This window comes from Hydra viridissima, unplaced genomic scaffold (assembly GCF_058129835.1).
Source record: "Hydra viridissima isolate aposymbiotic clone 2 unplaced genomic scaffold, HvirCarnegie_v1 scaffold_15, whole genome shotgun sequence".
NCBI lineage: Eukaryota > Metazoa > Cnidaria > Hydrozoa > Anthoathecata > Hydridae > Hydra > Hydra viridissima.
Window position 1 is genome coordinate 2349674 of NW_028324314.1, and position 27358 is coordinate 2377031.

Sequence of the window (27358 nt, forward strand, 5' to 3'; positions counted from 1 at the left end):
AACTTAAAATAATTTTACGAGCTGATGATGCTGGAAACCATAATCCAGCGAAAATTTCTTATAATAAGTCAATATTTGTATTTAGAGAACTCGCATTATTTGATGTTTGTTATTAATATAGCATACACTCTTATACAAGATGTCAACATTCAAATCATATATATATACATAATATATATATATATATATATATATATATATATATATATATATATATATATATATATATATATATATTTATATTTATATTTATATTTGAATTTCCTTTTTTATGTTTAAAGCTGCAGTTAAAAGAAATGCATTGACAACTAAGGTAACTCAGAAGGAGATTGACGGCAATTTGCGAAAGTGGTTAGCAAACCCCCCGAGACCGGGGCCAAGACAGCCGAAAAATAAAAGTATCTGTATCATCTTCAGATTCTTTATTATCAGAAATATACTTAAATTTTAATATACATTCAACTATTAATAAAAGTATGAGGTTTACTAAGTTTCAAAGACGTTTGAGGATTGTCATACGGTGATATTCATGCGTGTGCTCATTCAGATTGTTAATGGATCCTTAGATGCACAAGTTAATCTTACCAAATGGTTTCTGTGGGTCACATCCCATGCGGTTCCTGTGTGGGTTTGACGGACAAAAACTTGTGGGTCCCGACTAGGATTCCTGTGCGGGACCCATACTTTAAAAACAGTGGGACCCGACTTGTTTGGTTCACTGGGTCTCTCCTATTTCGCCGAGTATTTCAGGGAAAATTAGTTTTTAAATTTAAAAATTGTTCTTAATTCTCGTAGAGACAATAGCTTTCTTTTTCTTCATGTTCGTTTAATACTTTTGTTTTAACTTCTTAGTCATGGTACTCTAAAACAGGTTATACTAATTTTCTTTTGATTAGTCTTTGTCTCAGAATGGTTTAATGACTTTCGAGAAACTTAACTAATTGCACTAAAATAATTGTATTTCTTGTAGTGTTTGCGAAACAGTTTTGAACATTAATGGTGGGACTTATTTATTTTACGTGTAATTGAACATGTGTGCTACCTGGTCTTTGGTTGACTCGCACTTTTCTTCGATCAAATGTTACATGCTTGAGTCAGGGAAAACCTAAAGATTTTTGTAATTTTCTCACTTTACCTCCTCACAAAAGTTATTAAAAAATTTAACAAGTAAATGTTTAGTAAATTTGCAATACTGTTCATATTTCTCGTTATTTCTTGGCAAACAAAGTTTTTTAAAAACTTTAACGGTAAATGATATGTTTGTTAAACAATAACGAGAATATCGTTTCAAACAGTATATTGTTATAAAATAACTGCTATCGAAACTCCACACCTAGGCAGCTCCCGTCATCAAATCAAGATCCCATACCGATAAAGTTATCGGTACTATTCCGATATCTCGTTTGATTCCTATATACCGATAACGATACGCAGACTCAATAAATAAGGGTCTGCGTATCGTTATCGGTATATAGGTATATATAAATGATAACAATATTAAACGATAAGAGTTTGTCGATCAAACGATAACTTATCGTTTGAAACGATAACTAAACGATAACTAATCGTTTGAAACGTTAACTGAACGATAACTAATCGTTTGAAACGATAACTAAACGATAACTAATCGTTTGAAACGTTAACTGAACGATAACTAATCGTTTGAAACGATATTATCGGCTTTTTTTTTTTATCGGTTTATCGGAATGCATAAAAATAACGAGAATGCCGATATTTATCGGTATAATAACGATATTTTGTACAATATTTCAATTTTTTTTTTTAAATGCCAAACTTTAGTTCAAATGTATTACCAATCTTCAAGTCGAGTCAAGATGTCGTTTTGCTTTTTGATTAACGTTAATATCATTCCCAGTAAACATGCTTTTAACGGACCGTGATGTGTAAAGCCGCCGTTGGCATGCCAATGCTGGCCCACTGTGATCTAAAGCGCGGCTAGCCATCATTGGCAAAATGATTAAGGTCTGTTATGCCATTTTTTGTTGGCTTCCGCCATCGGCTGCAGAGCGGCAAAACGCTTCGTTGTAAACGCGTTTTTAAATAGCCATGCCAGCATTTGTAAATACAATGCGGTACGCTGTAGTGTTACCAACATAATGCTAGTTCTGGCAGTATTTTTGCACGGTGATTGAATACTTATACTTTATTATGCGCATGGGTTTGGTACAAATAGTCAAATGTCTAAATTTTTATATACCGTATTAAAAACTTATTATGTAGCTTGCAGCACTGTTTCCAATTTCTAAAAGCAATTTAATGTGATTGTTAATGGTTAGACAAATAAAATGGTACTATACATATTTGATCTGTTATATGCACAAAGTCCAAGTGAAATTTATGTTTTAACATCTACTACAGTAATTGGAACAGAAAAGTGTAATATTGTTTAAAATAACACGTTATATACATTTCTATTATGAACGAAGCAAAATTTTTATGACGTTTGGGTTAGTTTTTAATAAAAGCGTCATCAATTTTCTCTCCAAAAATGTTGATTTCTATAACCTGTCATTTTTTATGAAATAAAATTTCAATAATTAGTTAAGAGCATTTCAAAAACTTCGTTTAATAGATGGCTGGAAGACGTCAACAAAAATTATTGAGAATTTGCAGAATTTGTGGAAATTTGACCGGAAAAGATTCTTTAACAACTGCTAGTAAGACTGAAATAATAATTGGCATTTCTAAAGTAAATACAGATAAAGATTGTTTAGAGGTTCACCCATCAAAAATGTGCTTGAAATGTTATAGAACTATGAGAAATATTGAAAATCAAAGAAATAAACTATTCAGTGCTAAACTAAAAACTTGGTTAAAATGTCTGACAAAAGAGTGTAAGTGTATTTTTGGTAAGGCTGGTTTAAAATCAAGTCCCAATGTTGGAAGACCAGGAAATTTTAAAAGATGGATGCAAATAAATATAAACTAGTTTCTTGAATCCTTGCCCTAACTTTTAAGCAAAGAACAAGTTTCTTCAGCTAAATCTAGATATTACATTGAATATTTTTAACGTTTGTGGGAGAAAAATGCGTCAATCAGTCATGAACAATTATTGTCAGCTCTCGTTTTGCAGTCTATTTATTATATCAATTATTAAAGTTTAGCTAGAAAGTGAAGCAAAATGTCCTTTATTCTCAACCCACATCATGAATAATAGCCTTTTCAGCTCTGTCCTTGTAGATAATGAAACTATTGTAGATGATAAAACTTTTACATATTGCATGGAAGAGTTGTAAAAAAAAAAATTTTAAAGACAAATGTGTAAATCATGAGTGTAAGAAAGATCATTTAAGCAATAACTGCAGCACAGTAACTGATGATTTATGTAAAGGTAGTTAATCAAGTCATATTCCACATGATATTGAAGATGCAGTGTTGCATGCCATTAAACAAAAACTCAAGAATTCAAAAAAACTATTATAGAATTTCTATCTGGTGGGCTGAGAGTAAGAGTAATAAAATTTTTTTAGTATATAAATATGAAATTTAGCCTCAAACTTTGCTTAATTTGTGCAATTCCAAAATTTTACACAAATGATCATTTACTATTAATGTAAGCCAGATATTTAAACAGTTATTTCAATATTATTCAAAATGTGTAAAGTTCATGAGCAGTTTGCAGTCTTTTTAAGAGAATGATATTCAGGAACAAGAAAGGTATTTAAAATCTTTTGAGTTTGGCAGATTGTAAAATATCATATTTGAGATTCGTGGAAATGTATCAATTATTGCTGATTGCTTTTATTTAGGTAGAAATTTGGTTAGCTTATTTAAATTGATTTGTTTTAAACCTTTTTCATATAAGTAAATAATTTAATTTTAGAATAAGCAATCATTAAGTAAATAATTTAATTTCAGAATAAGCAATCGAAAAAGCAAATGTTACGAATTTTTATTAACTGACTTGGCCAAATGCATTTGTAACTCCATTTGCTTTAAACCCATATTCTTCAATTTATTCAAAAATGGAGATTAAGCATTGAAGTTTATGGGGAACAAGGTGAGGAAAGTTTGCATGCTGAATTAAAAATCTTAATCTTTTATTTTGGTACATGAATGGTTATTGTCCCTTGAAAAGCATGATGAAAGAACATTATGTAAGAAACCATTCAAAAAGTATATATATATAAATATATATATATATATATATATATATATATATATATATATATATATATATATATATATATATATATATATATATATCAGATCTTTTGATACTTTCATATCAAAATATAGCATTTACCCTAAGAAATGGTATTATTTAAATGCTACTATCATAGACGCAGGAAGTGTTTAAAGACTGGGGGGGGGTTGAAATGGGTGGGGCTTGGGGAGGGCTACCCTTCCCTGAATGGGGTGTTTGGGGGGCGTTATCTCACTGAAACTTTATTAGGCATAATTAACCCTGCTAAATGCAGATTTGCAATCCTTTTTAAATCATTATATTTAAATATTTGGTACAAAACAAAATCTACCAAAAACAAATACAGTTATTGTAAAAAATGCCCAAATACGGATGAACATTCATGGGTTTTAGCCGCAAACTCCTCCTTAAAATGTCAACCTTGTCTAGTAATCTTTGTTAATGTGCATTAAAGTGAGGTGAGTGAGGCGGCTCTGTGACATTGTTGACCGCAGCCATTAAAAAGAAATTTGTTTTTTTAAATTTTAATTCATTTTTATGGAGTCTGTACTCTATACTCTGTACAATGAAATTTTTTTACTAATCGAATTCTATTGAAAAATTCCTAATTTAGTTCTCTTTTTTGTCATCGATAATGACTTTGAAACAATAGACTTTCAAAAGTTGCGTTTTGACGTTTTCAAAATTGAAAATATATTTTTTTGCGACTGATTTATGAGGGCGATATTTTCTTTTATAACAGAAAAGTATTTGACTCTTCTTATTTTGTTATTAAAACTTTTAAAGCTGAACTCCAAACTAACATAGAAAAGTTCACGGTAATACACATCAACATCAGGAACTTAAATACAAATATCAATAGTAATCGATATTTGTATTTAAGTCAATCGGATAGTGACGTTTTGGAAGGGGGGCAAAAGATATCCTCTGCCCCCGGTGCAGAAATGTTAGATGGGCAGTTGGCCATTCTGTACCCTATGTTCCAGCGCCTATGACTACTATTATATACTGTAAAACTATTATATACTATTATACTATTATATACTATTATACTATTATATACTACTATACTATTATATACTATTATACTATTATATACTATTATACTATTATATACTATTATACCATTATATACTATTATACTATTATATACTATTATACTATTATATACTATTATACTATTATATACTATTATACTATTATATACTATCATACTATTATATACTATTATACTATTATATACTATTATACTATTATATACTATTATACTATTATATACTATTATACTATTATATACTATTATACTATTATATACTATTATACTATTATATACTATTATACTATTATATACTATTATACTATTATATACTATTATACTATTATATACTATTATACTATTATATACTATTATACTATTATATACTATTATACTATTATATACTATTATACTATTATATACTATTATACTATTATATACTATTATATACTATTATACCAAAGGTGGGCACCCGATAATTTTTTCTTAATCCGATAATCGATAGTCCGATAGTTTATTTTCTTAATCCGATAATCGATAGTCCGATAATTTTCCAGATTCACCGGTCCGATAATCGATAGTCCGATAGTCCGATAGTTCAAAAAAAAGACCAGTCCGATAATTTTAAGTCCGATAATTTCCCAGATTTACCGGTCCGATAATTTAAGTCCGATAATCTGACTTAAAAAAATTAATTGATGAAATTATCTCCTCTCTTGAAAGATCTTGTGTATTAATGTTAAAAAATTCCAGAATAAAAAAATTTCCTCTAAGGTTTTTTTTTAACATGTTGACCTCCAAAATGCATGTTCCGATCATAATTATCTCAAAATATCAAAAACATAAATAACTAAATGCATGTTATAGTTTATCTTGTCACCTAAAGCAGTATGCCATGGTGGTATATAGAAAAATTGCTGTCCAGCATATAAAAAACAACCACAAAAATTTTTGCATTAGAAAATTTCGACAAAAAAGAGAATGGTAATTTTTCCAACAAATTTTAGAAAGTTTAAAAAAGAAAACGTACAAAAAATTTATTTTAAGAAAGCAAGGGAAGGTTACCCTTGATAAAAACAAGTTTTTCAAAGTTGTCGGCTGTCAGGTTCGACCGCTTAGGCCTCAAGATATCTGAAACACTACTGAACAGCCTCTCCACAGCTGCGGAGGAGGAGAGGGGGGTGTTGTACTTGAGGAACATATCCAACCAGGCAACTCTGTGGAGCAGGGGGAACTGGTCATAAGAGACACGTAGTTTACTGTTCACTCTGATTCTGTTCCACTCATCGTAAGCTTTTTCAATGTCCTCCTCAAGGACACCCTTTCTTGCCAACAGATTGTCGTCGTCCCTCATGTACTTGAAGGGGTCCTCCTCATCTTCTTTCTGCATCTGGCCAGTCTCTCCACCAGTCTCTTCTCCAGGGCTGGCCCTGATCACCATCTGTCTGACGATTTGCCTCTTGATGTCACCTTTCAAGGCTGGGTTAAGATACCCAACCACACTTAGCTTGAAATGGGGGTGGAGGGCAGTGGCCACTAGAAGGTCCTTATCCTCAAACATCTTCTCAAACCTCTCCTTCAAGGCCACACGTGGATTTTGAGGGTTCTCCAGCAGGTATGTTATCAACGCCTGCCCCTCAACAATGCTGTTATCCCTCCTCAAGCCTGCTACTTGGTCCTTCATCAACTTAATAGTAGGCAGGAGAATGCCCATATAGGCATTCACTTCAGACTGCAGGGTGTCCAGGCATGTTGCAACCGGTTTCATTATCTTGCAGTACTGAGCGAGCAGGTCCTTATCAGTACTGTACAAATAAGGCAAGCTTTGCTTAAGCATTACAGCATTCAGCTTTTCCATCATATCTCGGTCCTCCAGCACCTCAAGCAGAGCAGCACAGGAATCGTAGTATGAGTTCCAGCGTGTCACCCCTGGTGTCTGAAGCTTTTTACCGATGGCCTCCTTGATCTGATTGGCCGCCACTGTCCTCCTGTTCTGACAATTCCACAGTCCCTGTGCCTTCCTATCTGTCTTAGTGAAGGGAGCCCTCCCACCATAGTTCCAGCCTGGCACCTTAGAAATTATATTAACATTTAAAATTACTTTTAAAAATTGATAAGTTAGAGTTAGTAACAAATAATTAAATAATACTTAACTTAACTTAAAATATTCTATTAAAACTTAAGTGTAAAAAATCACCTTGCTAATGTCTGATGTTGCCATCAAGTTGACTGTGTGGGCTGCACAGCGGCGGTGCTTGGGCAACTCTTTGCAGACCTCATCATCCATCCACTCCTCCAGGAGGTCCTCCACCAAGATGGTCATGACAACAGCCTCATCAGAGTCAAGGTCAGGGTCACAATCCTCCTGAATTCATTAGTGAATTAGAAAATAAATAAATAATAAGGTAATAATAACTAATATGTATGGTAATAACAACATTTAAAATAGTTTAAACTAATCTATTTCTTTCAAAAAGAAAAGAATGGATGAAATCCACATTCAAATAAATTTCTTATTGGATGAGCTCTTCTTAAATCAGGGGTCTGTATATTGGGAAATACCCCGGGTGCAGGGGGAATATGGTCCCAGAACCATACACAAATATATATTTTTTTAAATATAAAAGGGGAAAAAAGTTCACAAAGGGAAAGGGGGGGGGATGGTTTTTTATCAAATATATAGATTCCTGTCTTAAAGTAATTCCAATACTAATCAAATTTTAATTGATTAAATCTTTTCATTTTAGCAACATTTCTTACTCAATCTGGGCTGTTCAATAAGCAAAAGTGAAACTTTAAAACTAAATCATTGAATTTTTTTTTTTTACAATAACGATTAGCCTACCTCTTCAAACTCCTCTTCACCCTCCTCTGCATCTCCACCCAGCAGGATCTTGCAGTCGGCAACATAGTTAGCACCATTGTCAGTTGTTGTGCTGATGACCTTAGTGGAGATGCCGAACTCCTGGTGCAGGTCGAGCATGACCCTGACGAGGTAGGCACCAGTTTGCTGGACTTTTATCTCCTTTATGCCCAGGATAGCATTTTTTCTGTCGAGGTTGACAGGGTCGATAAATGCACTGTCATTCCAATAAAGGCCCTGTTGTGGGCGCTCCAGCTGTCTGCTGTGGTCGCCACATAGCTGACTTTTGCCAGGAGATTGGTCAGGATGCATTTGGCCTCCTCTCCTCTCACGGCTATGTCCCTGCTGAGCTTCCTCCTGGAAGGAACAATGAAGTTTGGATTCAGCAGTTTCAAAAAATCCCTCAAGGCAGGAGAGTCTGTCAGGTGAGCGGCCACAATGTCTTTGATGAAGAAGTTATAGTAGAGATTAAGGGCCTTTTTCTGGTCAAGTTTCTCTTTCAATGCGTACTCGATGCTGTTTTGTTTCTTCGCAGGAGGAAGGACCCCGCCTTCTGAAGTGTCACTGAAAAAAAAGAAAAAATTTACAACAAACCTATTTAAAGAGACTTTCTTACTATCAGTGTTCCAGATCTGAAACTTTTTGATATAGATCCATATCCGAAGTTAAGGATCCAGCTCTTAATCCTTCCTTTTTACAAACATGTACAGAAAAAAATTGTTCCCTTTTCATATTAAATGGGAAATTCTGTAACATAAAACATGTGAAGTTGCTGATAAAAATTTTTTATCATATAACATTTAACATATTTTACAACAGAATCTGTTGTAAAATATGTTCTGTATACAGGTATCTGTTGTATAATAACTTCAGTACACAGGCATCTGTTGTAAAATATCTTCAGTATACAGGTATCTGTTGTAAAATATCTTCAGTATACAGGTATTTGTTGAATAATAACTTCAGTACACAGGTATCTGTTGAACAGATACCTGTGTACTGAAGTTATTATACAACACAACAGATAACTGTATACTGAAGATATTTTACAACAGATACCTGTATCCTGAAGATATTTTACAACAGATATCTGTATACTGAAGATATTATACAACAGATACCTGTATACTGAAGTCTTTTTTACAACAGATACCTGTATACTGAAGATTTTATACAACAGATACCTGTATACGGAAGATATTACACATCAGATACATTAATACTGGAGATATTATACTAAAGAAACCTGTAACTATTAAAATTAAATATACCTTGCTCCAGAAGAGTGTCTGCCACGCTTAAAGCCGGCGCTCAGGGCAGCAACAAAGGCCGGATAATCCAGAGGGTGCTGTGTTTTGTAGTGGACCTTGAGGTTGTTGTAAGAGGACGCTGCGTAGCTGATCTCCTTGTTGCACATTGTGGCCTTGCACTTCATCTTCAAACTGCCTTTGCCTGGTCCAAAGTAGGATTTGATGTACTGTAAGACAAAGGGTAGGGGCTCGGACAAGCTGGTCCTGCTGGTTCCGCTGTTATGGGCAATCTGGTTGTCCCCCTGACTGGACATGTCAGTCCTGGCTAAAGAAGCGACATTTTCCTGTGTTAACGGGCTGACTTCCCGGCTGGTAGTGCCTTCACAGATTTGCTCTTCATCACTTAGGCTCATGGCGCTAGAAGGCCGCCTTGTAGAAGGGATAAAAAATCTGTCCATTTTAATAATAACAGACTTAACTGCTGTTAAAAGCACAGAGACACTCAGACTCTTCTGGTGATACTCAGAACGATGAAATGAATGCAGCAAGGACCCAGCGAGAGCGGAGTTACTATTATAAATTGTTCAAATTACGCGCCACCTGTCCAAGAATGCCGCGGAAGGCTGTCTAAATGTCGTCTTTTTCGTGAAAAATACCCCAATTTTGAAATTCAAAATATTAAATATATGAACATTTTAAAAAATAGAAGTCAGATAGTTTTGAGTCTGTCCGATAATTTAGTCCGATAGTTTTGAGTCGGTCCGATAATTTAGTCCGATAGTTTAAAAAAAAATTTTATTACGATAATTTTTCTTTAATCCGATAATTATCGCTTTATCGGAAGTTCAACTTTGCCGGTCCGATAATCGATAGTCCGATAGTTAGGTTAGTCCGATAATCGATAATTTTTTCTTAATCCGATAATTATCGATTATCGATTATCGGAACTTTTATCGGAAGTGCCCACCTTTGTATTATACTATTATATACTGTTATACTATTATATACTGTTATTATATACTGATATGCATTTTTTTAAAAAGAGTATATATACTCTTTTTCAAAAAATAACAGTTTAAAAAGAAACAGAGATGTTATAGACATATTTACAGAGTTTAGAACAATTTATCTTTCTTAGCTAAAAAATTTCAACCAAGAGATATTCTTTAAATTTTCAAGCAGATGCTTCCTTTTTTAACTCAAAAAACCTTGCAGTTTGAGCATTAAAATTTTCTTTGTTTACAAACTTTCTTTTTCTATAAACGCTCTAGGATATAAGATTTCAAAAATACATAGTGCAGGTTTTTTAATAAGATATAAGTAAACGTTTAGTAACAAACTAAATCAACGAATTTTAGTTGTATGTAAGAAAATCTTTTATGTTCTTTATATGCTTGCTGGTTATTTATTTAATGAAAAAAAATTGTTTTATATACTTATATACAACCCTCAACCATTTGTATGGAAACAGTATGCCAGTAATTCAATTCTTTTAAAGCTTTTTTATTTTTGCAGGAAATTTTCATGTAAGCACACATAAAAAGAGAATTCCTAGCTAAAAACTTGCAGTGAGACACCTTCAAAAGATGCATGTAAAGCCTTAGAAGGCTAGTGTTCTATTGCCTTATATAGTGTAAGTATAGTGATACATAGTATTTTTTTAATATGTTCATCGCAATATCTCTTAAATTTAATGATTGCTAAGTTATGGTTATATCTGTTTTCAGAGCAAAATTAGAAATCTGCAGACGAGTAAAGTAACGTAAAGTGATTTTAACCGCGAAATGATTTACCTACTATACATTGCATCTGATCGAAATGATGATAAACATGACTTAAAACTAAAGCACAAAGCAGATTTCAAAGTAAACTGCGTATATTGGAAGAATCGATCAGCAAACACAAATTAAACACTAACCCGCCTATTTCTTATATATAACATTTATTGATAACAATTTTTTTATGACTTTAATATGTATTTTGTAATATCTTGATAGTAAAATGTTTTAGATAAATGTTTAGTATGCGTTTTAATTTTGAAAATATACATATTTAGCACTTAGTTCAGATTTTTCTGGCAACATACATTGTGTTTACTAATGCATATGATTGATTAAATGTAAAAAAAATCAGGAGAGGGGAGAGTTTCAACCAGGCGGTAAATTTGGAGAACAGTGTTGCTTCACTTTTTCAAACGAGAGTAACCAATAAATACCGATATGAAACGATATGAAACAATACATTGTTTTATTTCATAATTTACTTAACTTAAGGAAATATAAATTCATAATAAATTTCTGAACTTTTGCTTCTGTCTAAAGTTCCAAACTGATCATTGTCTTCAACTGCCATATCAACCACATTTGAAAAACTGACACGAGAGGCAGCAGGAGACGGAGAGGCAGGTCCTTAAACGGCAGTAGCTTCATCGGCTTGGTCTTCTGCAGAAGTGAGCAACCATTTCTTGATCTAAACTTTGCCATAGTTTTGCTTGATGTACAGGAGTTTCTCTACTTGTTCTGGTTGCAACTTGGTTCGTTTGTAGGAGATAGTAGCACCTCCAGCACTAAAAGCTCTCACTGACGAAGAGCAAGATGCAGGCACACAAAGCCATTTTCTAGCAGATTCTGCCAACAATTGAAACTTGTGCTTGTTGGTCCCCCAGAAGTCCAAGACATCCAATCCAGTGACTGCAGCTACCTTGAGGTACATTTCCCATTCAATAGTAATGGAAGACTTACCAGCTGGGGCGGAGGTAACTCTAACTAGGACGTCACTAGCCAAGTTAAAGAAAGGGTCGTCATCAGGTTGGTAACCTTGAGATCTTGCCTCTTCTCGCTGTCTGGCTTCCATCTCTTGTGTTGCCTGGATCCATTCTTAATGGTTCTGAGATTTTTTAATAAGAGCGTCATAGGCCTAACCAAATCCACCAATCTTTTTCAAAGCCTGGCCCTTTTTTCAGAGGATTAAGTAAGTTGGCGACTGAATAGTGCAAGCTGGTTGCTCCAGATTCTGGAAACCGGAAATCAATGGCTTTAATTAGTTTTCGGTTAAACATCTCAGCAGTACCACCACGAATAGCTTGCAGAAGTCGGTTTTTCAATCCATACAGATGAGAGATAACTCTGTAAATTGAGACTTTCTTGTCAGAAAAGACAAGATTATCCCTGATTGAGCTCAAAGGTCTTCTCATCCTTACAATACTGTCAATCATCATTAATGCGGAGTTCCAGCGGGTTTTGACAAGTGAGATAATTTTCACATACTTTAATTCCTCCTAGTCAACTGTGTTGTTGTCCTCTAACATGTTTTGGATCTCCTTCTTGGTTCGCTGTTCTGACAAAGAGGACTTGTGGCATAGAGATGACAGTTCTGTGGCTTTTTTAATGGTTGACTCCAGATCCAAACCTTCAACTGACTTGGCTGCTTTAATTGCACCTTCCACAACCAAGTCCAAAGTTGATTACCACAGAGCAGAGACTCGTCAACAAACTTGCGGTTAGGGATGGCTGCCTTCTGGTTGGAAGCTGAGTCATGAACAGAAACAACATATCTGTGTCTGGCATTTTCGGGTATCTCTGAGACATTTCTAAAAATAAAAAAAAAATTAATAAGTATAAATATTATGCAAATTAAAATTTACATATAACAATTTAATACCTTTGGTTATAGTATTATGTTATAAAATTATAACTGAAGGTGTAAAAAATATTACATGTAACAGGTAATATCACTAACTTGTTAATTTGTATAAAAATTTGTACAACAACAAATCAACAAGTACTACGTAATTAGCTTACTTAGTAATAGTAAGTTAAAGTATTAGTATACTAAGTTAAAAAAACTAAATAAAATAAAACAAAATTTATCATATCTTACCTTTACAATTGATTAAATTTGATTATTTCTACAAACTTTTGGTTTCTTTTTTAATGTTTTTTTGTGGGGAATTATTTAGACTTCCCTGAGACACTAAAGAGTTACTGTTTTCTTTTTGAACTTGGTATTATTTTTCCCATCTGACTGCAAATCATATAATTTACAAACTACAATCCCTTTTTATACAGTTTTGCAACCACGCTATTTCGACACATTATATACATTAAGACCTTACATGCATTAACACCTACATACGTTAACACCGACACGCATTATTACTTTACATACATTAACACGCTAATTGCATCTTGAAGACGATACTTCCGACATTTTGGACTTTAATTGATCGATAACTTTTTCAGCTGACATCCTATTTAATTGGTCTGGAAGGATCAATCATATCTATTAACTAGTTGTCTAACTTGCGTTTCCGCAGTGAAGCAAATTTTTTGCCAGCCAGGTTTGTTTTGCCAGAATTAAAATGACACAATGATAAATCAAAGCAAAACAAAAATGAAGTATTGTCAGTTTAAATAAAATGGCTACCGGCATTAAAAACTTTAAAAACTTGCTTCGCTTCGAATTTTTGTGAAGTTAGACATCTAGATAATACATACAATTAGGAAAGATTAACTTGTAAAACCGGTAATGATAGGCAAAACGACATCTTGACTCGACTTGAAGATTTATAATACATTTGAACTAAAATTTGGCATTTGAAAAAAAAAAAAAGAAAATTGTAATTTTGTAAAAGATACCGTTATTATATCGATAACTATCGGTATTCTCGTTATTTTTATGCATTCCGATAAACTAATAAAAAAAGCCGATACTATCGTTTCAAACGATAAGTTATCGTTTGAAAGACAAACTCATACCGTTTGATATCGTTATCGTTTTATATTGTTATCTTCTCAGAATACTAACGATACGCAGACCCTTAATCAAGACCATGTTATTTAGCGTTTTCCACATACTGACGAAAACTTGAAAACACAGTTTTACTATGTTTGCTCACAGCAAAAGTGCTGTGCTCTTTCTTAATTACCATACGCAATTTCTCTTTTATGATTGCAGAAGCTGTGTTACCAACTTTTTGTCAACCTGCTTTCAGTTTCTAATCATGTTGACTAAAGCAAATAAAACATGATGAATCAATATTGGTCATAATGAAATCATGTGAACAGCATTTTGGTTAACTATTACAACACATAAACATCAAGAAGGGAAGGTAAGGAAATTTACTTTTGTTTGCTGAAAAAAAAAAATCTAAAACCGGTGTCATGATAATATTTTACTCCGTTTAAAATTTACTGTACAGTAAAGTTTTTAACATAATTTTACTGTGTTATATACTTAGCAGAAAAATTTCAACTTTCAAGTTTTATTGCGCTCGTTATTATTTTACTGTCATCAAGTAAAGCAGAAATATTAAAGTTTGTAGGTGAATGTCAAGAATGTAAATGTCAGGAGGCACTTATTGTAAATGTCTGTACGATGAGAAAATTCTTCGATTATTCTCTTCACTTCTAAAGCTTTTTGTAAAATCTTTTTACCTTATAAAGGATTTCATTCTTCTTCATTGTATCTATGTACCCAGCAAACATGTCAGCGTTGAATCAACGTTGAAAACCGGTCACAGCGTAGAAAAAGCGTTACAGTGACAAAAACAACGTCTTTTCAACGTTGAATCAATGCCCGTTTTTGTATACTAAATCGCGGTAAATTGAAACGTTGAATAAGCGTTGAAATTGTAACGTAATTTAGCTTCTCAAAATGAAACGTTTATTCAACGTGGAATCACTTTACGCAAAAAGCCACTTTAAAAACGTTTCAAAATTTATGCTTTATCAACGTTAAAAATAAACCGCTGTTTAAACGTTACATTTTCAACGTTGAAAAAGCGTATAAATTTCAACGTATACTATCTTCTAAAAAAATCGCGTTTATTCAACGTTGAATAAAAGTACGCAAATAATCACAGTAAAAACGTCGCAAAGTTTAAGGTTTATCAACGTTACACATTAGCTGCTTTTTCAACGTATTTAAGCTATTTATAAAACAACGTTTATTCAACGTTACGTATACCAACGTTGAAAATGTGGTAATTAAAAAACGTTGAAAAAGTTGTTTTTTTGCCAACGTTAATAAAACGTTGCTTTTGCAACGTTGAGGAAGTAGCACACTGACAATTTTTGTCTCACTGATGTAGCCATTAGAAAAAAAATTTGCCGTAATGGAAAGGCAAGCAAAATTTAATAGAATGCATGCAGATGGTATAAAAATAATTTAAAGTTATATTTTATAACCTATTTTTATTGCGACTAATTTAAAACTTTTAGATTTTATATCAATATATATAAATATATCTACACAAAATGAATTTCAGCTCAGTTAGTAGCAAACTTTGGACATTTTTAAATTAGTTGTTGCAGTAATAAACCATTAAAAAACTTTTGGTCGGAGGAGGTATTTTAGTGGGCAAACATCCTGTGGTAGAAAAGTTTTTCAAACATTTTCAAAACATGACAGCTATTTGTATATATACATGTAAATTATATGTGTGTGTGTGTGTGTTTGTGTGTGTGTGTGTGTGTGTGTGTGTGTGTAAATAAAAAAATATATATCTATTTAGATAATCTATTATAATGGCTTCACAATCTTGGGCTTTAGTTGTTTATTTTGAAAATAAGATTGAAACAGAGGCAGTTGTTCCATCTTGTTGGGTAAAAGATGGTTATTTTGGCCAACTGGTGTTCATGCAATGAAAGCTGCCTATAATAAGTTTCCAATTGATGATTCCTGGAACAAGCTCAGAGTTAAAAGAATTAAAGTAACTGGAGGTCATTAAATTTTACTGTATTCATTGCTATTTTAATTGTTTATTATGAATAAAAAAAACTATTATTAATGTTTTATATTAATAGTGAAGTACAATAACAAATAAACTTTTTTCTTTCTAATTTGGGATAAGTAATATTTTGAATCTGTTTATTTTATTATTATTGCCTCTGTTTACACTTATTCTACATATTAGTTTTTATATTCATTGTTTATATTTATTTTACTAAATAATTACTAATAGATAAAGAAGTATGTGAAGGAGTTAACTTCACAACTACAGAGGAATCTGAAGAAGAATGTGAGTAATTAGGTTTGTGAATAATTGGTTTCTTTTTGAATTTGTCTTTTCTTTTTTTTTTATATGGTAAAGAATAAAAATAAAAAAAAAGAACTGTATGCATTTAAAAAAAAAATGTATATACATGCTTAATAAATTGCTTTTTTTTTTAAAAAATTTCAGAAAAAGGTTTTTAAACAACTTTTAGAAATTAAAAATATGGTAAAGGATCTTCAAAATGTTTCTTCATTTGTATCCAAAGATCTGCAAATAAATGCATTGAGTTCAATAGAACAACTTATTGAGCTAGATACTACGTTAAATGACAGTGTCATTTTTTCTAAATGGGTAAGTTGCCCTGTTGCTATTGCTAGTTTGAATTTTTTGAATTTTTCTTTATGTTGTCATGGTAAATTTATTTATATTATTAACTGAAAAGTTGATTAAACAATATAATTTTATTTTATTTATTATAATTTGTCATTCTTTACATAATTACTTTTTGTTTTTTCAACTTTCAATGTTTTTTAATTTGTTTAAAAATGTAAGGGATTTTATAAAAGATTGTTTCTAATTACATAATTATTTAAACATTGATTAAAGATTTTTTTGAAAGCAGGTATCGCAAATAGCGAAAATTGGTGGAGTTAACTTAAAAGATAGTGTAAAACGTGTTATTGAGTGGTAGGTCAATTTTCTACACCTTTTCAAGCCAAAATGGCAATGGTTTTTAATGGATTATTTAAAAAGTGTTTGCGAAATATATTTATTATAATAAATATAATTATACGTTTTTTTAAGCATATCATTATATGCTTTCTTTCCTGTAGCATGAATGTTGTATTGTACAATATTGTAAATATTGATTCAAATAATTACTAACTTTTTAGGCTGTTAACGATTGAGCTGCGCTGTTTGTTAAACATGAAGGGGCAAACCAATTCCACGAACAAAACCAAACAAAAGTTTGTTTCTTCAAAGACAAAATTGTATCGTGTTTTAGTTGGTAATATGTTTTGTTTAAACTTTTTAAGTATGTAGATTTTTACTAATAGTATTTAAGCAAGAAGTTTGAATTTTATATTTTAAAGAATGTCTCAAAAAGATACCCAGATGAAGCAGGGATTTATGAAGCTGTAAAATCAGTTCTGAAATATACGCCAATAAATTTTTGTAGAAAGCAGAAATCGGAAGATTAGTGTTTTTTAATGACATTTTAGGATATGTTATATGATTTTGTTTGTGTCTTGTGTAAAGCGCTTTTTCTAAAATACACGTTTATTTATTTAATCTCTCATTGCATTATAAATTGTATTATAAAAGTTTTATTTTTTGGTTTAGATTCTGTATCTCAATGATATCCTGGCCTATCGATACGATATCCTGTAAATTTTATTTTTATATATTGTATAAATATATATACAGACACTCACACACATAAATCTTTAAAAAAATCTTTATATTTTTATATATGTCTATGAATTGTATATTTTAGGCTTTTTTTATATTTATCATTCTATATTACTGTTATATTAAAAATCGATTTTGGAAATATTGCAAGTGTAGAGTTCAACAAACAATTTTGTTTTATTTGCCAATTCAAGATATATATATATATATATATATATATATATATATGTATATATATATATACATATATATATATATATATATATATATGTATATATATATACATATATATATGTATATATATATGCATATATATGTATGTATTTATATATATATACATATATATATATATATATATATATATATATATATATATATATATATATATATATATATATATATATATATATATGTATATATATATATATATATATATATATATATATATATACACACATATATAAGCATTGTTTCAACGTTATATTTCAACCTTGATTCGACGTCTTTTAGTAACATTAAATCGACGTTTTACTATCAACGTTACAAATCCTTGCAAAATCGACTGCTTTAACAACGCTTTTTTAGTAACGTTTTTTCAACGTTATGTTGCGACGTTTATGCAACGCTTTTTTAGTAACACTTTTTCAACGTTTAGTTGCGACATTTTTGTAACGTCTTTTAGTAACGTTTTTTCAACGTTACGCAACAACGTTTAATCAACGTGTCTTTAACAACGTTACATATCTTTGCTAAATCGATTACTTTGTCAACGTTTCCGCAACATCTTTTGCGACCGGTTTTCAACGTTGATTCAACGCTGACATGTTTGCTGGGTTTGCACTAAAGCAAATTTAACAGGATACACTTTTTTTTTTGTGCAAATAAAAAAATTTAAAAAAACATATACACCTCATGTTTAGTCACTAATGAATGGTTTTCTATGTGAATATCAGTAATTGTGATAATCATTGAATAGAAATATTTAATTAAAGGGCATTTTTTTCAAAAAAGAGCCGGTTTCGATCCAGCCACTGCACATTTTAATAAAATTTTAATTGTTTTGTGATTAATTTCGTTGGAACCCATGGTTATTTAAAGTCCACCGCGATTTCACACGCTTTTCAGTATATTTACGCCATCTATGGACAATTTTAGAAAACTCTCTCCCCCCTTTTTTTAGCAGAATAGCCCGCTAATGTTTTTTAAAAAGTTAAATATATTTCGAAATAATTTTTTCCATGCATTAAATTTCTATTAAAATGCAATAACGTATCTAATTATTAGTGGTCATAAAAATTGAAGAAATACCTGCATCACATGTCATATAAATTTAGCTACCTGGGTTTTATAGTAGAAGCAACAAAACACGGAAAAAATTTTTAATGAGAAATTTATAATGGTTCTTGCAATATGGTGTTATTAAATAAATTTATGGTGTACATAAAATTTCTGCTGGACATGTATAGGCCACAAATACATGTGTGAACAACATTTAAAAGATTAAATTTACTTATGTAATAATTAGCAAGACAAAAATTATATAGCTTTCTTTTTTTTATATGCACCTTAAAAAACACATTAAAAAGGCAAGTCAATGTCATAATAAGAAATTCTTTACAATAAAATAGTTTCAAGTTCACAAAATTTAAATTACTAAATCCTAACATCAGCATCATCAACATCAGATGATCCATCTTCACCACAGCACAGCTCATTATTTTCTTCTGATTCACTGTCCTGATCAGAGTCAATGCCATCTATTACCTCATTAGGTATGATTTTATTGTAAAACTCAAGATTTTGATCTTGTCTCCAATCAACACCATAATGAGAGTTCAATAACTTTTCTACATCCTTTATTTTCTTCGGGTTAATTTTAATTTGTGAATGAATGATTGGTAAATTAATTGAATTAAAATTTTTACCTTTCTTGGTCAATGACTTAAAAGCATTAACTTCTACTGTATAAAAAGGTTCACCTCTCACCTCAATAATTCTTGGTCTTTTTAACACAATGATTCTTTTATAACTAGCTATTTTGAAATGACAAGAAACATTATTTCTTAGAACTGTTTTCAAATTACTTTTCCAATCAAAAATTTCATAATCTTCTCCTAAGTGGAAAACTGCAGAATGTTTTTCAATGACCTCCACATACTCTTTGGGGCTAACAATGATCTCCTTCTTATTGATGACCTTTTCAATGGTGCCAAACACCCTATCTGGTGGGATAAAGGAGTGACCTGTCACTGGGAAATCCAGTTCCACTGTTTGAATATGAGGATGAGCTTTACTGTGGAGCCAATAACTGATCATACCAATCATTACTGTATTCTTATTTTGCCCAGGGCATCCATCACAGCACAATCTGACTCTTTTTATGTTGCTAAACATGCTTAAATTATTCAGAGAAAAATAAAGAGCAGATGCAATTTCATTTGATCCCTTAGATTGCTCCCCCTCTATCCAATAGTGAGAATCAATATTTTCTTTGTTAAGTGTATTATGAGAGCTCCCTTTTACAATTGTAAAATTATAAAAGTTGAGCTGCCTCCTATAATATGCAGCTTGATCTGATAGTTTAGGTAAGACTTGGTTCTTCTCACAATCAAATGAGAGGGTAACAAGGTCATCACTTTCTTCCCTCAGCTTGTCAAAATAAGCATCAGCTCTTTGGCAATGGATGTTTAATTTTAAAACTATTTTTTCTCTGGCTTGGAGATCTTTTGTATTTTTGATTCTAGTTTTAAGTTCAGAACATGCAGAGCAGGTGTCAACTCTAGGGGTCCCAAAACCTAGATTATACTCCGTATTGAATATATTAGTAAAAAACCATTTGGTAACTTTTAATTGACTATCACACTTTTTGTTATACATCCTCCACATTGCAGCAGTTGAGAGTTCAGCTGGTAAGTACTGCCTACATTTTGAGTGTGACCTACAGTAGTGCTTTTCACTAACTTGAAATGATTCTATGAATTTATTTACTTTCTCTTTTTTCTCAACAAACTTCTCTGCTTTCCTGTCTCCACCTCTACTTTCTTTGGCTGAAGTACCAGATTTGTGATATCTACTGATAACTCCAAGCAGTCTATATTTTTTTATGCCTAATATTCCTAAAAATGTTTTCCTACAAACTGGTACTCTTATAGAGGAAGAGCCTTTGTAACAAAATATTTTACAGTAAATTTTCTTTTCCTATTTGATTCACCTTTAATACGTTTCGGCTGTAGGGATGAACAATACTTCAAAATGAAGTTGTCCTGGTGCATTTTCTTACTTGTTTGATAAAATCGCTCATTGAAAGTGATGACATCACTCTGTAACAGGCAGTGACATTGGAAAGCACCCAATTTGTGCTTGCATGAAGGGATTTTTGGTGGACTCTTCTTTGAATACCTGCAGAAAAATAGAAGTTAAAAGTTAATAAACATAATTAAAAATAATACTTCATCAGTAATGCATACCTAGCTTTCTTCTCCCTTGCTCGTTTTGTGTTTTCGGGGTCTGCCACGCGTTTGCGTGACTGCAGTCTGCTTGTTTTTTTACTTTTCGATCGTTTTCCATCGCAAAAAGTCTGTAAATGTTTAGTTAGTTAACATTTCATAAATATTTTCTACTTTTTCTATTACTTACAAGACAAATCACGAAGAATTTGCAATTTCCAGAGGATAAAAGCATAAAAAACGAAAGTATTTTCAATATCAGCTGTTGTGATCACGTGGTATGATAAGTGCTTTCCTATTGGCTGAAATAATAAACTGGTTTTGAAGCAGCTGCGCAAACAAAAAGAGCCGGTTTTGCACCATTTGCTGAATTTTACATAGTAAAAACTATAGGATTGAACAGGTTTTGCATCATTTTTTTAATTTTTCAATATAGTGCGAGCCATTACGAAGTGTCTGTATATTATTCTTATTTTTTGCTGACTTAGATGTTTTTTTCAAAGTTAAGATAAAAGCACAAAAGTAGGTTAACAATATAAAAACAGAATTTTTTCTCATGTAATTACTAATTTTTTCAGTATCAACAATATTTTATTATATTAAACCTAGCAGTAGTGGTTCACCACAACACCTCTTTCCCGCCCGCCTCGACCACCTCCAAGACGTGACATGTTGCGGAAATTTGGAAAATCTCCCCGTACAAATCCGTACAAATTGTTAGCGTCCAATTACTGTAAGAAGGTTAACTTTTTTCTAGGATCATACGAATCACCCATGTATTTATTATTTGCAGTTCCATGTCGATTTGAGATCATACTTATTCCACCGCGTATTCCTTTTTTAACCATGAGCAGTATGTCAGGATTGCTTAGAAGCTCCAACTCTATTTTCGTCATTTTTAAACAAGCGTCCCAAGCTAATCCAGGTGATGTGTTATACCAAGCAGGGTCTAATCCGTAGTATTCACTGCACACGTCTCTGAAATTTTTGAAGACATCCGCCAAAATTAAGACATCAGAAACGTTGTAAAGGTCATGGTAATCTCTGAATGTTTGACAACCAAATTCGTTCCAAACGTTTTGACCGTGCGCATAGTCTTCATATTCTATTTCTTTGTCGTTGAGTTTGGAGAAAAACGCTTCTTTTGAAGACAATTGCGTTTCAGAAAACTTTTCGATCAAGTCCATCCAATCGTAAGGATAAAGGCTTTTTTTTCTTAATAATTCAAACTTTTTTCTAGAGTAATATTTAGCAACGTTTATGCATTGATCGTTGGTTAGATTATTAGCCAAACTGTCTAAACTGGAGGACATGAATTTGAAGCCGTCAATAAATCGCAGTTCTCGTCATACTTCACATGTTTCACCTTTTTCGTCGTCTTTCCATTCATCCACTTTAATTTCTTTTGAAAAGCTAATGTATTTCTCTGCATTATTTGGGATGCATTTTAGTTTTCCAGCCAATTTCTTAATAAACAAGTGACTGTCATAACCAGAAAAGTTGCGAAAGACGACTGGGAAAGATGTTGGAATTTTATAATTCAAGTTGAATTTTTTATGAGCAGCTCCACGATAATCTCCAGTTAAATGACAGTGGTCTACTACTTTGTCGTTACCGAGATCTTCTTTGCAAATGTGACATTGAGTTGCAGCATTAAAATCCTTTTACTTTTCGTAAGTCATAACAGGCTTTCTTTTAAATTTGTATTTATTGTAAATTTTAATAATGACTCTATTGAGCCAGTCTGTAAATTTTGTAGCAACATCATCGTCATCGCTTTCTGCCGTGTACGTGACTGTTTTTTCTTTATATTCTTTGATAAAATAGCAGAATGAGCTTGGAGTATGCTTTTGATATTGTCTTTGTAAGACTCGCCATCTTCATGTTAGACATCTGTGTTAATAGGTTTAGTAAAACTTTTAAAGTCGGCATACACCACAAGCGGAACCCTCATTGACTTTTTTTTGTTTTGGAATTGAATGGTTGTACCTTTTTTAGGAAGTTCGATTCGAACCGAGCTATGATCTTAACAGTAAGGTTGATGATTTTGAAGCTTTTCTTCCTGATCATAAGATTGCAGACAATTTCTGCAAAAATATTTCTTTCTTTTACCTTTCGATACTGAAGAGGATGCAAATCGACTTAAACTTTTAATTACGCAATAATCGTTGGTTTCTTCGTTTGAAATGAGCAGCAAATCAATAGCATGCATTCAATCCAAATTTTTAGATATTCGTAAAGGGTAAGGTTTTTCGTTTTGATATCCAAAAACGTTGACGCTAATGCCTTTATTGTTCTTTTCAAACTTGTCAATTTTATTAATCTTGACAGGAAAATTAATTCCTTTCCATTTCAACTCTTGTGATTTTTCAATTAAGTTTTCGTCAATTCTTTCATTATCTCTATTCTTTAAATTCAACGCTCTGGTGACAGACCATCTAAAGCATTGATTGTCTTCGTTTTTCAATGTTGATAATTGCCTTTTTGTTTTTCAGTTTAATGGGGAGTTCAATCCACGACGAACCGATGAGAGGGGTGTAATTGATCATGTTAATGTCTATTTCTAAAATTTTAGTCACTTTTCAATTCGATCCCTCTTTGCTGTTATTTACCATTTTTTCCAGGGCTTCTTCTTTCGCTGTGCCGTAAAACTCTCTTTGATTTATAGACTCCAGTATAATTTCATAGTTGGAAGGAAAGGGAACAACCCAGCCGGCACGCAACGTTGTATTAACGTTGTATTTACGTTAGATTTTAAGTTAGTACAACGTTGCCGGTTCGGCAAAATGGAAAGGTTTTGTAATGTAAAATTCTTTCGTTAGATTTACGTTAGATAATAACGTTATACAAACGTAAAATTCTAATGTTAGATTAACGTTATACTAATATAAATTTAAGTTGGAAAATTATTGGCGTTTTATATTAACGTAAAATATTGATTGTAATTGTGTTTAATATTTAATATTAATATACTGTTATATTCATAAAAACCTGCCGAAGCCTATGGCTTCGTGTCATGGTTTTTATATGAATATAACCGTATGTAAACGGTTTATATATACCTTTAATGTTAACATACTAACATTAAATGTTTAACACAATTACAATCAATATTCTACCTTAATATAAGGGTTTCTAATCCCTTACAAGGCGTTAGAAAAACAATTTCGGGGATACTCAAACTAAAAATACAATAAATGTTTTTAAAGACTTTGTTTAAATGTGTATTATGTATTCTTTTGTATATTATATAGCATATATAATAAATTTACAAAAAAACTGAAAACTAATAATTGTTCAACAATCACTTGCTTCCTCAAATAACTTTTTTTGCTTCCATTTACAAATGGTGAGAACTTTAAGATGCATCCTATTTGACCTTTTATTTGTGCTTCAATCAAAGACTTGTGCATTAGCAGGATGACTTCTAAAATACAACATGGGATACTGTTAATAGGATGTTAAAAAAACAGTTAAAAATACATTTTTCTTATAACTGACTAGTTGCTTGATTTTTTCTTAATGCTAACTTTCAAGATTCAAGACTAAGATATATCTAAGTATACAAAACATATGTAAGGAAGAAGAGATAGATAGAACAATATTGACATATTTAGATCTTCATTATCATCACTCATAAGAACCTCAGAGTCTAGGTCAGAACTCTCAGTTCCAGAAATATCTTTACAATCAGACACACAAAAAAAATCGTTATAGTTCTCAATTTCAATGTTTTGGAAATCAATGCTACTCTCCACTTCATTAATATTGGATTTGACATGCAATGAGTTGTCAATTTCTTCATTTACAAGAAGATTTTTTAAGGCTCGATTACTTTGCCGCCATTCCCTCAAGTATTGATTTTTCTCTTGTTTATTCATTTTTATTATTCTGAAATAAACCTAAATTTTAGTAGTTTTGACAATAACAAGATGATAATAAAAACTGAACATAATAAAAAATAAAAAAACCTAAATTTTTAATAATAACAAAAAGGTAACTACATTTATTCAAAGTAAGTTTTTTACTTGCTAGCTCATTAATCTCATACAGTTAAATGTTTCTATCATAATTAAAATCATACAGCTAAATGTTTTTATAATAATTAAAATCATACAGTTAAATTTTTGTATCATAATAAAATCATACAGCTAAATATTTGTATAATAATTAAAATCATACAGTTGAATGTTTGTATCATAACTAAAATCATACAGTTAAAAGTCTAATCAAATATTTTATTTTATTTTAAGCTAGTTTTTATTTTATCCTAAATAACTAATAAACATAACTAATAAACACAAGCAAGTGTTTTTTATTACTATATAGTAATAATTATTAGTAATTTTATTACAATATAGTAATAATGGGTGATTACTAAAAATCTGGACAAAATTGCTGACATCATATTTCTATATGCAACTAATACTTATTTTTTCAAACAATTTTTAAAATGTTTCAAATTTATTCTTCTTTTGAAATATATATTAACTTTTATATAAGTATTTTAAATTTAGTATTAAAAAAGACGTCAAACGAAGAGCTCCAGAGAAAACGAGTGTACCAGTTTTATCAAGAAAATTCAGATAAACCTAAATCATTCACTGTTTCTCATTTTGAAGCAGAAAACTTATCAAGATCGACTATATATGGAATTATTAAACGTGTAGAAGAAGATAAACCATTTGAAAGGCAAACTGGTAGTGGTAGAAAGCCGAAAATAATGACTAAGTGCGCCATCAGTCAACTTACTAAGCTTTTTGACCATAAATGTGGCATTTCTCAGCATATAGCTTCAAAAAAGTTCAAATGTTCTCAGTCACTTATTTCTAAGACATTGAAAACCAAAACATCAATAAAAAAAAGAAAACAAATGAAGATTCCAAGTCGAACTGAGAGCCAGAGAGCAAAAAACCAACGTTTGTGTGGTCAAATTTATAAAAATTATAAAGATATTATTTGGGTTCTTGATGACGAGTCTTATTTTACTCTCTTGAACAGCCAAATTAATGGTAATAATAATTTCTATTCAAGTAACATCGAATTAACACCAAACAATGTTAAATTCAAAGAAAATAAGAAATTTGAAGAAAAATTATTGGTTTACGTGGTCATTTCGCCTTTTGGCCTATCAACTCCATACATTTTACAGTCTGGAACAGCTATTAACCAGCATATTTATGTTGATGAATGTTTGACTAAAAAACTATTAACACACATCAAACAGCTTCCAAAAAAAACCAAAAATATATTCTGGCCTGATCTAGCAAGTGCCCATTACTCAAACAAAGCTGTTAAGTTTTTGAATGAAAATGGTATAAAGTTTGTAACAAAAAGTGAAAACCCTCCAAATATGCCTGAATGTCGTTGTATTGAGGATTTTTGGTCTTGTATCAAAGGAGATGTTTACAAAAATAGTTGGCTGGCAGAGAATTTGGATCAATTACGCTCTAGAATAATTTACTGTTTTAAGAAATTCGACAAAGAGCTGGTACAACGCTTGGCAGAGTCTACTAGCAGAAGACTCGACATAATAAGAAGACAAGGTCTTGTTGAATTAAGATAAACATTTTTATTAAAATTAGAATAAATTTGCTTTTTTATTCTTTTTAAAACAAAAAATAGGTCTTCTAGATTAAAAGTTATTTAATTTTTAGTTTTGTCCAGATTTTTAGTAATTACCCGTTAATTATTAGTAATAATTATTAGTAATAATTGCGCTGAAAACAATTTTTGGAACGCTAGTAAAAACACTTGCTTGTATTTATTAGCTATGGTTATTTAGGATAAAATAAAAACTAGCTTAAAATAAAATCTAAAACTAAAAATGAGGTATTACAGGTTTTTCAAGAATGAAATGTTAAGGTTTAGTTTGGAAAATAATTTTAATTGTTTTTTTTTAATTCAATTACTAAGTTATCTGAACTAAAACACAACTAAATGAATAAACTAATAAATACTAAAAATGTGAAAATACAAGATGATTATAGGCATAGTATATAATATACTTACATTGTTTGTCAACATATAAGTAGCGTTCGACGATTTCGGTAACTTCCAAAACAGTTACTTTTAGTTACCGGTAACTACGGTAACTTGAGGGTAACTTAAGGTAACTTGAGCATAACTTAAGGTAACATGAGCGTAACTTAAGGAAACTTAACTTCTTACTAAATAATTGGGTA

The 27358-nt window shown here is 31.3% G+C and overlaps 1 protein-coding gene and 1 pseudogene across 7 annotated transcripts; one reads left to right on the forward strand and one right to left on the reverse strand.

Annotated features, from left to right (window-relative positions):
• Positions 1-7383: 7383 nt before the first annotated feature.
• On the reverse strand, positions 7384-9775 carry LOC149878152 (E3 SUMO-protein ligase ZBED1-like; annotated as a pseudogene).
• A 5868-nt stretch (positions 9776-15643) lies between these two features.
• LOC149878153 (uncharacterized) lies at positions 15644-17822 on the forward strand. Of its 7 annotated transcripts, none has more exons than XM_090072951.1 (6): positions 15644-16029; positions 16282-16338; positions 16493-16665; positions 16934-17001; positions 17208-17323; positions 17659-17822. In XM_090072951.1, the coding sequence occupies exons 3-6, from the start codon at positions 16537-16539 to the stop codon at positions 17673-17675; spliced, it is 330 nt and encodes a 109-aa protein (XP_089929077.1). In that variant the 5' UTR covers positions 15644-16029; positions 16282-16338; positions 16493-16536; the 3' UTR covers positions 17676-17822. The 7 variants fall into 7 exon arrangements, with proteins under 7 accessions (XP_089929077.1, XP_089929075.1, XP_089929076.1 ...); XM_090072949.1 differs by having other exon boundaries at positions 15778-16039; XM_090072950.1 differs by having other exon boundaries at positions 15778-16039; positions 16526-16665.
• The last annotated feature ends 9536 nt before the right edge of the window (positions 17823-27358 follow it).

Coding starts and splice junctions, on each gene's coding strand:
- LOC149878153 (XM_090072951.1), top strand. CDS start 16,537: ATGGTAAAGGATCTTCAAAATGTTTCTTCATTTGTATCCAAAGATCTG. Junction 16,666..16,933: donor GTGTCATTTTTTCTAAATGG/GTAAGTTGCCCT, acceptor TTTTTTTGAAAG/CAGGTATCGCAAATAGCGAA. Junction 17,002..17,207: donor GTAAAACGTGTTATTGAGTG/GTAGGTCAATTT, acceptor CTAACTTTTTAG/GCTGTTAACGATTGAGCTGC.